General features: G+C 34.5%; 1 protein-coding gene across 6 annotated transcripts in view; it reads left to right on the top strand.

Moving 5' to 3' along the window:
• The window catches only part of exp (expansion), an 857,631-nt gene that overhangs the window by 836,447 nt on the left and 7,174 nt on the right, over positions 1 to 14,010 (top strand). Inside the window, exon 10 of one of the 6 annotated variants that reach the window (XR_014131199.1) lies at positions 13,509 to 13,680. The exons of 4 other annotated variants lie outside the window; for them this stretch is intronic. Coding sequence is in view for 1 of the 2 variants with exons in the window: in XM_081755448.1 (XP_081611574.1) it covers positions 13,509 to 13,612 (104 nt within the window). In the remaining variant the exon portion in view is untranslated. The remainder of the gene's footprint in view (positions 1 to 13,508; positions 13,681 to 14,010) is intronic. One more of the 6 variants, XM_081755448.1, reaches the window with a different exon arrangement.

Genomic DNA, 14,010 nt, shown 5'->3' with positions numbered 1-14,010 from the left:
TCTTCTCATCCTCTCCATTTCACCACTCTTAAATTTATTGTTTCACCAGTCATTCTCTTTAAGTTTATTGTTTCGCCTCCTTTGGCATACAAGATTTATTCTTGCAACATGAAACTACTGGTAATGGATAACCGAAAAAGAAAAAAAAAAATGGTGTGAAATGATGCGGACAAAAGAATTATGTAAGACACTCCTTATTCTGTTTTCCAACATATTCACCATGCATATTCATAGCATGATACTAATCTTTCTATACACCAAGGGTAGCCAACGCGTCGACCGGCAAATCGTGAGAGGTAGCCTGCGTTAGTCTGTGTTGTACTGCCTATATCAGAAGCACACAACACGGGAGGTTCATCGGGTTCGAACTTCCCTCCCCGACAAAAAATGTCGTAACTCGACATAGTTTGCATTTGTACACTTTCTTAAGAAAATTATACTTGTTAGCAGAGAAATGATTGATGTATCATTAAGATTTGACTTTACACTTCATCTCCAGGCTTTCTTTTCTTATAAAAACATTCTACTTCTATATTCTTCGTGAGAATCTAGTTGGTAATAGTTAACAGTTACTTATCGTATTTCGGGTGAAGATTAATATTACATAGACGTAATTTCTTGTAGTATTGGACGCCCCGAAAATGTGTACCTATCCCAACATAAAATTTTGAGTGTGCTCCGGGTCTGTATCAATCGTTGTTATTTTGTTTATCTGTAGCGGGCTAGTGAATAGATGACTGTCAATAATTGATCTCTGGTGGACTAATTGACATTGGTCAAATAGCGTAAGATCTAGCTTATTTGCAAGTCCTCTGGAACGTTTCAGAATGACTTTTAGATAACAAAATTGATGCATCTTGAAAATTCCAATCAAAAGACTATGGACTGACTTTGACTAAAATGCTGGCAAACTGTGACGTGTAGATTAATGCCACAAGCGATCGAGCTAGCTTCGCGAAAAGGGCTAGGAAAGCAGGCTACTTATCTTAATACAAATACTATGTAAGATAAGAAGACCAGCAAGGACCTCTGAAATAAAAAGTGGCGCTCAAACTTTAACAAAAGAAAAAGGACACTGCTACTATGTGGTCGTATTTTGTTGTCGCCAATGTATTCAACTATGTATAACAGTATCTTTTAGTTTATGAGCAGATGGGAAATTTCTTTCCGGAAAGAAGGAACAGCATACTCAACTTACGACCCTTGAGTTCGAGGAAAGCGGCAATATGGTATAGTCATGAACATGAAAGTTGTCGGGTTGTGAGCCCTGGTTATGTCCTACGAAGCTGAGAGTGCAACTAAATGTATGATTCGGACTCTGGTAAAGTTTCTGATTTCTTTTGTTCTGGAAGTTGAAAGACACTCTGTCATTAAACACCCTGCCCCTAACTGTGGAGTCAAAGACGTTTGGAATACATTGCAGCAACAAAACACAATGGTGATTTAGAAAAATTGGTATCATGCTAAGGGAAGTGCTTGAATGTGTATGGCAAAAAATAACATCACCAACATAACGTAAACCTAAACCTATGTAGTTTCTGCACCATGTACATCTTATTCGTTGTTTGTGTTTCACCAGAAATGTTCCTTTTTATTTGGATGACCCTCGTATATAATTTCATTTCAAAATTATCTTCAAACATTTAAAAGAATAAGATGAATTTTAAAACAACAGTTGAAGGACGTCCTAAACTTTCTTCTCTAATATTGAGCACTTCATAATAACTTTCACGTTTGTTAAGTTGTGATTACCCAAGCAGCAATTTGTGAATAGATCTTCCTTTTCGCTTACGCGTGCCCCTCCGCGCCGCCTTGAGGCCAAACTTAATGAACCGTGGATGCACCCACTCACCAGTTCAGGCATGCAAAATCGAACATACGAGTGTGGGAGGAAGTAAGACAATCATGCCACCAACAAATGGTAATTTGACGCTATTACAATATAAAGAAAAGATCTGGGAGATATTTCGTACTCTCATTAGAAGTAGCTGTTGCGTTTTTACATTCCCATTGGTACTGTAATACTTGCTACTCATTATTGGTATATTACACAACAGACATACATTAAAATTCGATTATTTTTACCCATCAAACCGACATAGTTTTATGAAGAAATTTAGGTCGGATGCTTAATTTTTTCTCGCATTCATCATGGGAAATTGATATTATTATTATTATTATTATTATTATTATTATTATTATTATTATTATTATTATTATTATTATTAAACCTTTAAAGCTACTTCAGTTCTTAATATTTCCAAATTTTCCTTAATACCTTTTTACAAACATTTGCTGCTTCTATGGATGTTAACTGACCAATGAATTCGTGTATAGTCTTTCATGGTATCTGGTGGCTTGAGATTTCCATTATCCAAAGAAGCATTTCCACGATCCAAATCGGAAAAAGATTTTTCCAATCAATTCAGTGTGCCAAGACCTAAGTTTCATGTCCTCCATTAACCATATATTCAAACCAGAAATGGTAAAAATCAACCATTTTCGGTTTCCACCTTGATCGGCATAGAACAGAAATGTTAGTAGAAGGCGGCAATCGACTTTTTTTTCAATCGATTCAGCTTTTCAAGAGAACATACAGTCAGCCCCTATAACACTCAGCAGAAATCGGAAAAAGTTAAACATTACTATTTCTTCCGGTTTCGATACTTATTTCCATAAAGCAGAGCAAAAACTTCGTAAATTTAGAAAATGTTTAAATTAATAATTAAAAAAAAATAAAAAAATAAAAGTCTTAACTATTTCAAATTTCAAAGCTGAAGAAGGCCGAGAAGAGGAACGCGTCTTCAGTCCCGCGCCGGGCTTTTTGATTGTTATGCGGTCAATAAATATAATATCTCCGATCGTGAAATTGAAACATATTTGACAGTGAAAACCATAAATTCGATCATTTAGTTTGTGTGGAAACCCTGTAATATGTTTCAATACGTAATGTTAAAAAACCGAAAGCAATCAGAAGCCAAGAAAATTCACTCAAACTGGTTTATTTAACTCAAAACTCACATAGCGAAGGTAGTATTAGAACACTGCCAACAAAGCGAAATTTGGAAAGTACGCATAACGCAAACAAGAAAAGATACAAAAAAAAAAAAAAAACTTTATGGTGTTTTAGTAATGCACGTAATAATATTGTACACAAATTAATAGTACAAACGTTAAAAAAAAAAACTATTATGAATGTACCAAATCAAATTATGAAATTTTCAAAATTACCATAGGCAAAAAAAAAAAAAAAAAAAAGGAAGAAAGAAAAAAAGCGAAAACTTGAGTTACCTGCAAATATTTTCGTCCCACTGTACCAGATTTAAGATTTGACATGCCATTCACCAGTAGCGACCATAATTGTTTCGAATTACACTTACAAGATAGGCATAATAATAATAATAATAATAATAATAATAATATAAAGAATGAAGATAAATAAATTTTTATATACAACTTTGCTTCTGATAAAAAAAAAATAAATGAACAGTGCAATATTGATAAATGTAAGTAAGTAACTGACTACAAAGATGAAGTAGTCACAAACGTGGTAATTGTGAGATGAAATAATAAATTTACGTATATACGCATATGGAAACGTGTATACTTGTTCTTGTTTTCAACCTAACATTTCAGTAGCTGTGTGAGCCTGAGAAAATTGCAAAACTTAAAGGCAACCAGCTAGCATGTAACTGGATGGAGATATAATAGACACACGGGACGGGGAAGCAGGCTACTAAAGTGAAAACGTGAGACCGCAATTTCATGCAGTCATTTTTCGTCTGACGGGCAAATCACAGAACACTCAAATGAAGCTTAACCTCACTCGCACATTACATCGAGACTGGATGAATTAAATTGTTTCTCTTTCTTCTTATAATTTGCCAATAAACTTGAAACCCTAGATGCAAAATTAAAATGACCCAAGTATATTTCTAAATATATTCACGATGAATGTGTTCAGTATTATTTTTTAACAATTTTGGCACCTTGCACAATTTTCAACCAAAATCAGTAGGGTTGATAAGAAAACCTCAAAGGAAACAAACTAAGTTTCATTTTTTTAATACTTTATACGAAAGTTAATATGAAATTTAAAAAAAAAAAAAAAAAAGTTGGGGAGAACTGGAGTTCTCTCACCACGACTGGTTTTAACTACAAACAATAGAACTTAAAGTTAACGACATGCATGAAGTTTCATGAAAATCGGAAAATGCCTACGAAACTTTGAAACAAGCAATCATACTTACATGATTGCATTTTATATCAAATGGTAGAGGAGCCTTCCTGTAATTAAAATCAAATTTAAACAAAGAATTCTTAGTTTAACTGCTACTTTGTGATTGAAACATGATTAAATATACGAGCACAAGAAAAAGATTAAGTTAAAAATGATATAAAAAGGAAGATACTAAAATGTTAACTTACCTTTAAAGAATTCATATATTTATAAAAATAATGTATATCTCATTAAGTACTACATTTATTTAGAAATATAATTTACTTGCAAGTAAAATTGTTATCATGGATGTTAGGCAGAAAATCAATAGTATTTCGCAGATAAATTATTATCTTAAATAGCCCAGGAAACAGATAAAAAAAGAAAAAGGAAAAACTTCGAAAATATTCCGAACATCCCGGATTTTTGTGGAGATCCTTATTTTGATATCGTCAGAATATCCTGAAAAGATCCTTGATTTGAGCCGTTAATTTTTTTAGGGGGGAGAAAGGGAATTTACTTTTTTCAATTACATCGAGAATTATTAGTTTTTCGAAAGAAATACTCATGAGGAAAATTGTAGTTTATAAAATCCTACAAAAGAAAAGTCCTTAGACTTTTTTTTTTTTCTTCGTAGAATCCATACTTTCAAACATATAGACTGAATTATATCTGAACAGATATAGGGTGAGGCATTTAACCTGCGACTGCAAAACGTCTGGAAAAATAAACATCAGACGGTCCCCTGAGAGTGGGATGGGGACAACTTTGAAAACTTAAATGAAACGCCGTAATTTTTTTTATTGCGCATTCAAGCTCTACGAGGGAAAATAATTAGATTTTATTCAAAACATTTTTCTTTATTCGTGATAGATAATGTTGTAACCAGTGAATAGTTTCATTACAATTTCTTCAATTGGAAAGCGAAATTAGAAAATTGGAAAGAAAGGGCAAATATTCGAAAAAAAATCTGTCAAAACAAAGAACTGAATGATATAAATCACAACGAAGCGTAGCTCCTGTTGATTCACGGGTCAGCTGACATGTACTTTTTGATATATTTGGGCTTAAATGTTATCGGAACTGTCACCAATCAGCTTAAAGACCCCAAAAACGATGAATTCGACACTACTCTAGGCCATTTAGGACATTTTATTTTTCACACTTTCTTATCTCACATGCAGATCGGGCTGAATTTGGTCTTAAACGGCATCGAGATATTTACTATTCATCTCAGCGACCCTCCCCTCAAAAAACATGGATTCGATACTAATAGCGGTTGTTCTCGATTATTTTCACGTCACACCCATCTTACTTCCTTCGATGCTAGCAACCTCTTACTTACACAGTACTTTTTTTTTTAAATTGTGTCATATATGCATATCCACATTTTTTTAAAGTTCATAAACCGAGTTTCATCTTCCTAAGAGATACTCTATATTTGGCATAAATCTTAAACCATCTTTTTTTCTTTCCTGAGAGTAAGTACCCAAAAATTCTAAATACCCTATGGCCTCTTCCAAACTTAATCTCTTCGATATAGTTACTTAGAAATATCTCAATCAGACGGTGTGGATTTATGTATCGGATAAACAAGCAAACGAACATTCACTTTTATTTGTAAGATTATAATGGTGTGCGCTATTTCTGTTCAACTAACTCTATGGTCTAGGGAACCCGGAGATTCAATGCCGCGTTCACAAATCTCTCCATTGACTTCTATCCTTAGCCAACTGGACCCAGTTTCCGCTTTGTATTCCTATTTCTGCGAGATCCATCTTTATATTGTCCTCCAATCTGCACCTAATCTTCCTAATGGTCGTTTTCTGATTTGACTTCCAGTTAAAACTTTGAAAGAGTTTCTACTCTCTTCCATCCTGGCTACACGACCTGCCCACCTGAGCTTTCTAGACTTGATGACACTAACAATGTTTGGTGAACGGTATAAATTATGTAGTTCCTCGTTATGAAGTTTCCACCATTCCCCATTCCGTTCCTCTTGGGTCCGAATATTCGTCTCAGAATTTTGTTTTCAAATACTTATAGTCTACTTTCTTTTCTCAGAGTAAGCAACCATGTTTCGCAAGTATGCAGCCCTCCTCCCCCCCCCCCCCACACACACACATATACAAACAAAAATATCTACGGTTCAAATTAAGAGTACTTTTTAGGGTATGCTGAGGACATCAAAACAAAAATCTCTACAGAAGTCCAGCTCGCTCGGAATTTTTTTGAAGCTAGAATCTAATTTTGCTGGGCTAATAATTAATATTGTGTACTTATGATTGTGAGCAATGGTATACAAGCATACAAAATTGTATACCAATTTTCAAAACACGCGAGTTTTGTATGCATATATTGGTGTAAATTTTATTTACCGATAATATCTTATTGAAAGGGAGAGAATTAAAACCCAACCCTCCTTATGTACGCCGCTGATCGTAACGAATTTTAAATTTAAAATATCAATAACAATTGTAAACACATTGTTGAAAGTATCCGGTCAGTAAATCTCAAATTATAGAATACTGTAACGAAGAGGCGGTTTCCGGTTCCAAATCTTTGTGCTGAAGAATAATGTTGGATATTCGACTACTGTTACTTAATATAAAAAATACGTGAAAATAGAATTTTACATTTTGGTTAGCTATACATATTTTTGTGGGAGATTCAACTGATTTCGGAGCCTTAGCCAAGTGTCCGACCGGGGTAAACCCTTCAATTCCCTTACAAACAAAAGAACATAACATTTATTGAAGTTTTATCATAATTAATCCTCTGAATAGATGACGCAGCAAAATGCATGCCAAGATATTGATATTGGAATGTTTATTGCAAATTGGAAGTGTTTACTGAAAAATTATAAGAAAAAATGTAAAGGAAATTAAAAGCATTTGTTGGGTTTAGATGAGTATTCAATGCTGATACATATGTGTGATTTATTTTAAACATACATCCATGATAAGTTAGCCAGCATCACTCCACGAACAAACCATCTTGCTAGCCAGCGTTGTTTTATAATTCCTACAAATTTAAGATAAATAGATAATTTCATTACATTTTTTGCTTTCGTTTACTGTCCTAAGATACTAGTTGATAGAATATCTCCCGTGTTTCAGAGAACAGTCATCAAAACTTTATAAATTATCTTTATGTCAACTTGTTAACTTCGTGAGATACACAAAATAAAAGTTAGTTCCCTATCATGTGTCTTAATATTCATACTGCAAACTTAGTTTCTTGCTGTTTTCGACTCAAGGTAGTTCATCCACCCCAAACCTTTTATATTTGATCCAAGTAAAAATTCCTTAATGTACAATTGAGCACGTGTATGAAGAACGTGTGACCACGTCCAACAAAACGTTCATCGTGTAATAAATACTAGAGCACTTGCATGTGTAAACTTAGCATTTGTTCCCAAGCAAAATCTTGGCTTAAGCTGAGACATTCCTTTCGTTCTTCAAAGTTTTCTTTTGAACAAAACCAAGTAGGTATTTGTAATTCTTATCCTTCTTTACTTTCCTTCAAAAGCTCATACTAACGCATTTTAGTATCACGCCTAACAATGGATCATAGGTCAGGGATTTGAGTCACTAAATAGTTTAGACTTTACTGTACTATGTTTTCTAATGTAATATTCTTATACTTACAAGTAATATGTGCATCGTTGTTAGGAAAAGTCAAATAACGATAGATTCATTCTGCTAGTTAACATTTTTCATATGCCGTATATAAATAATTAATCTTAATAATAATAGTAATAATAAATTGAATACCGGGTTATTATAAATGATTGACCCGATTTAATAAATGCGCTGAGCTTTATTGTTGGTAATATTGTCACAAAACTTTGCAGATGTATTGAAAAACTTTAAAAAAAAGTGTGTGTTTTGCAAATTCGCTTCAGATTTCTGCCATGAGAGCGCAGTAGTTAACGTTTATTCAAAATGATGACAGGCGCAGAGAAAGCTTATGTTGTGCTCGAGTTTCACTCACATCAATCTGTCTTAATAGTGCAACAAGACCTCCGAACAAAGTTCAGCAAAGATCCACCAACTGTCAAGTTTATTGACACACAAAAAAATCGCATTGGGTTAGGTCCGGAGATGGTACAGTCCATGATACGAATTGCTGATCATCATCCCCACCACGACCCTATCTATCACTGTAGGCCAACAACTTGAATTTTCTTTACAGAGGCATCCTGAAGCTGTAAACTGTGCATACAATCGTCGAATTGACTTGGCAGTTGGCGGATTTTTGTTGAATTTCGTTCGGAATTGTCATTATACTGTTAGGATAGACTGATGTGAATGAAACTGGAACACAACGTAAGATTTCTCGGCACCTGTTACCATCTTGAATAAATGCTCAATACTGCACTCTCGTGCTACAAATGAGAAGTAAACCTGCAATACAAAAACAAAAACGTTTTGAGTTTTTCAATACGTCTGCGTAGTTTTGTGACAATATATCCAATAATAAGATTACAGTGAATTTACAAAATCGTGTCAATTATTTGTAACAACCATGTCTATAAAGCTATTCCAGCAGAACCAAAAGTATCAACTCCACCAGACTAGCAACAAATGACGTAGCGCCACAAAAATTTGTTTCTCTCGGTTTTCTGGAAATCTACGCGTGAAAATCTATTCCCAACCATGCCGTTTTGTTCACTTCGATGCGATCTGTCCATTGTTATATATAATCTTTTGGGAATATTTTATTTGAACATAAGTTAAAATTTAAGAGTTAATGATTATTTTGGGCTTTATCTCAATAACTCTACTATGTACTGTCGTCTTCCTAGCTCCATAATGAAAAGGTTAATGAAAGCTTCAAATATCAGTTTGACCTTAATAGATAGTTCTTCTACAGCATCAATATTATTTATGTTTTCAAAAATTTAGTTTTTTTTCGATTTTCTCAAAAACTACGCATGAGCTTTTATAGATGCATAGATCATTTTGTTCAGCTCATTGATATCTATCAATTAGTATATCTCTCGACTTTGGTTATTTTGTTTCGTTAAACGCTAGTTTTATTGCAGAATTAAGAACTTTCCCAAACTATTTTCTCGGAAACTATATTTGAAATCAAATTGTCATTGATTCGAGAAATAAACTATTTTTCTTTGCCAAAATCTATTAATAACTTAATTAAAGTAACCAACTAATTTTATTTGATGGTATGTGCTTAGTCCATATATCAGATACCATATTACTAATTTTTATTCTACTGTTTTTTCATGAAGTTTTCCATTACTTTTCTTCGTTACGTTTGACAATTTCTCAATTTCATCCATCGGTGGTAGTACATTAGTTCAGCTCCCATGAACTAGATACCATCTTATATAATTGGATGTTAGAAATGCTATCCGAACATAAAGTCCCAAACAAATATATTTGTTTTCATATAATCATTCTATATCCATAAACAGCACTAACAAGGGAATGAAGGGAGAATTGATATCGAGTTGGAACGTTGTGCATACATCAATCGAAAGCACTAATGATGCTGATTAAGAATCTGTAATAAAAAGTTTCCACATAAATGTATTGAAGGAGTTATGTCGATTTGTCCCTTTTCACATTTTGCAAGATTTTGTTGTTTTGAAATTAGTTAAGTAGGTGAAAACAAATCGATGAACTCAACTCACAGAGCTTGCTACCTTCTAAAGCTAATCATCTATGAGAAATGCATAGTGAGAAAGCATCATAAGCCATATTGCACGAAAAAAAATCCTGTGTGGTACTGCCATCTATGCGGTAAAGTGCGCAACAACTCGATTCTCCCATGCCTAGCTTCGGACTGTAAATACACGCGAACAGTTGTCAGTTTGCTCTCGCCGAGGTAACAAGGTCCTTGTTTTGATGTGCACTCAAATGTAGTTCATTTGTTACGTCAAGGTGCAAAATGCCGTAAATGAATATTGCCAACGTCTTAACAATTTAACTGAACAAGTCAGCGACTATATCCAGCGAAATCGGATCAAATCTGCTGAACAAACGTCAAGTGAAATTGACTTCACATCCGCCATTAGTGACATGAGTATTTAAGGCTGTGAAAAAGGCGATGTCATTTCAGAAACTTTGATTTCGACAAACTTTCGCGTGATTGACCGTGAAACACCAGTGGCACATTTACATATATCACGAAGGAGCTGTTTGATTTTAGATGAAGACCCTAATTATGAACTATCAACATCAGCAGGTCGTCCGAAAAATTCAGACACTCGGAAATACACAGACAACTAGATGAAAATGGTTATTGATTGTGCATGGACACCGCGAGGCAAATGCATACAAATCACTGCTATCCGTAAGAAACGCTGTTGTGCACCACACTAGCCTGTCATTCATGCGTGGAAAAGGCAATTCGCATCTGATGGCAATAGAGAATTGAAGCTGAGGCAAATAAGCAACGACACGTTTGCCGATTTCAACGCAACTGCTGCGGCTGGGCATCCAATTCACGACGACGACATACGAATCTGGGCGATGAAAAATGCAACAAACTTGATTTCGCTCATTCGTTCGAGGCTTCGTCTTGGTGGGTACAGCAGTTTAAAAAAGCCCATGGAATTACCAGCCACCGAATCACGAGTCACGTGACGAAGCCCTGCTTCGAAGATCAGTTTTTGAAAACGGAAGCAGACAAATTTGCGACCCGCATCAGCAACACAATCAATGAAAAACGCACGGCTGCCGCAAACGTTTTGAACGCCGATCAGAGTGGTGTTCAATATGAAATGACAGGAAACCGCACTTTGGCGTTCAAAGGACAAGATAGAGTTGAAAAAGTGGTGCAGTCAACAAATACTACAACCCACTCTTTCACTATGTTGCCAATAGTTGCGATGAGCGGAGTTGTTTCATGACAAAATGATGGTAACACTCCAAGAGTCTAGCGGAAAATTTGGGCCAAGGGTGTGGGAAACAATGATCAAACCCGAAAATCTAGTGCTTGATGCATCGAAAAGTGGCATGACAAGTGACGGCCACGACAAGTTTGTTAAAGACTTGCTGTCTGCAGCGATTTCACCGAACGAAGAAAATATCGTTCTACTTTACCATTGGTGTCCGTTTACAGACCACACCCGAATTGCCGCGTGTTTGGCAAATGGCGCAATGGTGAAGGTTGAGAATATTCTGAAAAACTGCACGTGATTTTGTCAGCCGTTAGACGTTTATGGGTTTGGTGTTTGGAAACATTATTTGAAGAAACTTGAACACTATGTGAAACTCGAACTTGACGGCTATAAAATATTTCAACGAGACCAGCGCATTATATTTGCTTCGATTCTACAAAATCAGATGAGTTCGCCAAGAAACATTGGGTTGTATCAATATGCATTTATTAAAGCTGGTTATAAGACTGGTGAATATCCTGCTTTTGATTCGTCAAGCAAATTTGGTTTCGTGTTTGATGTCGCCAACTGTAAGCATTGTGAGAAGCTTGCCAGAATCCGTTGCTCTTGGTGCAAAGACATTTTTTGCTTGAACCATTTTCTTGTTGATAACCCTGAGTATGTGCTGAAATATCATTACTGCACATCTTATGTCAACTAATACATTTGATTCTGTTATGCTCCAAACGTTATGTTTCCTCAAATATGAGTAACGAAAACATTTCCAAACGATTTCTAGTGCGTGAATTAGTCGTTTCTATGAGTTTGGTAGCGATTGGAATTGAAATAACGTGAAAAAGTGCGAAAACTGTGAAAAGTGACAAATCGACATAACTCCTTCAATACATTTATGTGGAAACTTTTTATTACAGATTCTTAATCAGCATCATTAGTGCTTTCGATTGATGTATGCACAACGTTCCAACTCGATATCAATTCTCCCTTCATTCCCTTGTAAGTGAAATGAATTAATTGTAGGGTTCTTATTGTTTAATTTCAAATCTTATAATTTTATATGGTTGTCGTATAGACAATTGGCATCAGTTGAATATCTAAATACAACTCACAAGAAGTGCTCCGCTCTGCTATTTTTCCCCTTTACGTAGAGATAGTGGAATCAAGACAAGAGACATTAATGGCTCGGTTACTACAGCCTTGATGTTTATGTAGCGAGAATAAGTTTTCAGTTCACTGTTTATGTATTTGAAGAAATCGACAGATTTGAACCTATTTAAGTTAAGAAATAATGATACATTTGCTACAAAACATACCTAGGTAATTAATAGCCTTAGGATTGGATTTAGTAGTTAAATATGTTTTTAGCAATGTCAAGTATGCAATTGTTTTACTGGATTGAATAGTAGAAAACCAATGGGTCGAACGGTATTTCGAAATGTCTCCAATAATATATTCAAAATGCTTTCTAAATCTTCCATTGTTACGAAAATGATTTAGGTTGAGGTGCTGAACTATAAAATAGAGATAATTGTACATAGTTTGTCTTCAAAAGTTCTGCAACGTAATTAAAAGTTGAATGTTACTTTATTTGAGTATCCGCAGTGGTGGATCCAGGGGGGCAGAAGAGGAAACGTTCTTGTTTTATATATAGAAATAAAACCCATCCCAGAGTTTGAAGCTCTTAAAAGTAGCTCTAAGTAGCAGTATGACAACCCCCCCCCCCCAAGAAGTCGGTCCTGGATCCGCCCCTGAGTATCAGGTTCAGTGTTGAATTATAAGAAGTGTCATTCTTTTCTCTTTGTATTGCATAAATAATAAACAATAAATTATTGAAATGTAGATTATCTAAATATTGAATCTAAACTAGTGATAAAGGCATCAGCATAATGTTTGCATTAACCTATTATTGGCAAAATGTGTATTGAAACCAAGTAGTGTTAATTACGATTTGATTTTCTATTAAATACAGTATGTTAATTTTGTTATTTATACACATCACTTATAGGGAGGGATTAGAAAACTTTATGCACTTGTTTTTAATCACAATATTTCACTGGGATTTCAGTTATATGCAGTCAATTCTCTTTTATTTGTGTATGGTCTATGAATGCATTTTCTGGTACTGGGATGTTTTGTATCTAAAGATCTTTCATTTTGCTAGTGTCAAGAAGGAAAACTCAAGTGGACTCTTCTCACTGCAGCACTTATACACACCTAGTTTGAATATTGGAAAACTTTGTTGTGTTATTTTAGTGGGTGCTAACATTATTTTAATGTACGACCTACATCTAAAAAAGAAAAATATATATATATATATAGGTTATATATATATATATATATATATATATATATATATATATATATATATATATATATATATCGACTATTGTAAGTAAAAGTAAACATTTTTATGTGTTTAAGATTTTGGATCATCTCGTACATCATCTACCCACAAAAGACTAGATAAACATTCATTTTATCCTTTGATGCTGCAAGGAACAAATGTTTTCTTAAGACCACCTTAATTATAGTACTACATCGATATATGCTGCAGATTAGCAGGGTAAGGCCTGTTTTAGAATAGGCAGTAAAGGTGAGAAATATTGTAAATCCCTGAAGAAATCTTATATTAGTTAGAACTTAGATCTGAGCTTAATAGAAAAAAAGGACAATACAAGACTGACCTGAGATTGTGGACTACTTTTACAGGATATGGTATTGATAAGTCTTCCAGGATTAGTCCAGTACTTCATCTACTGTGATTAATCTAGAAGGGTGGGAGTCAAACTCTAGATAAAGTTAGATTAGGTGAATATATTCTTTTGGGTGGAAGCTTCTTTATAAAAGGATTTCTTTATCTCAAAATCTCTTCTGTGTGATAGAAGTTATGTGAAAAACTAAAGCCTAACAGGGATTATCGATA

This window comes from Thermobia domestica, chromosome 4, assembly GCF_964235325.1.
Source record: "Thermobia domestica chromosome 4, izTheDome1.hap1.1, whole genome shotgun sequence".
NCBI classification, from domain to species: domain Eukaryota; kingdom Metazoa; phylum Arthropoda; class Insecta; order Zygentoma; family Lepismatidae; genus Thermobia; species Thermobia domestica.
The sequence above is the reverse complement of the archived record's forward strand: the minus strand, read 5'-3'. Positions and strand labels throughout refer to the sequence as shown.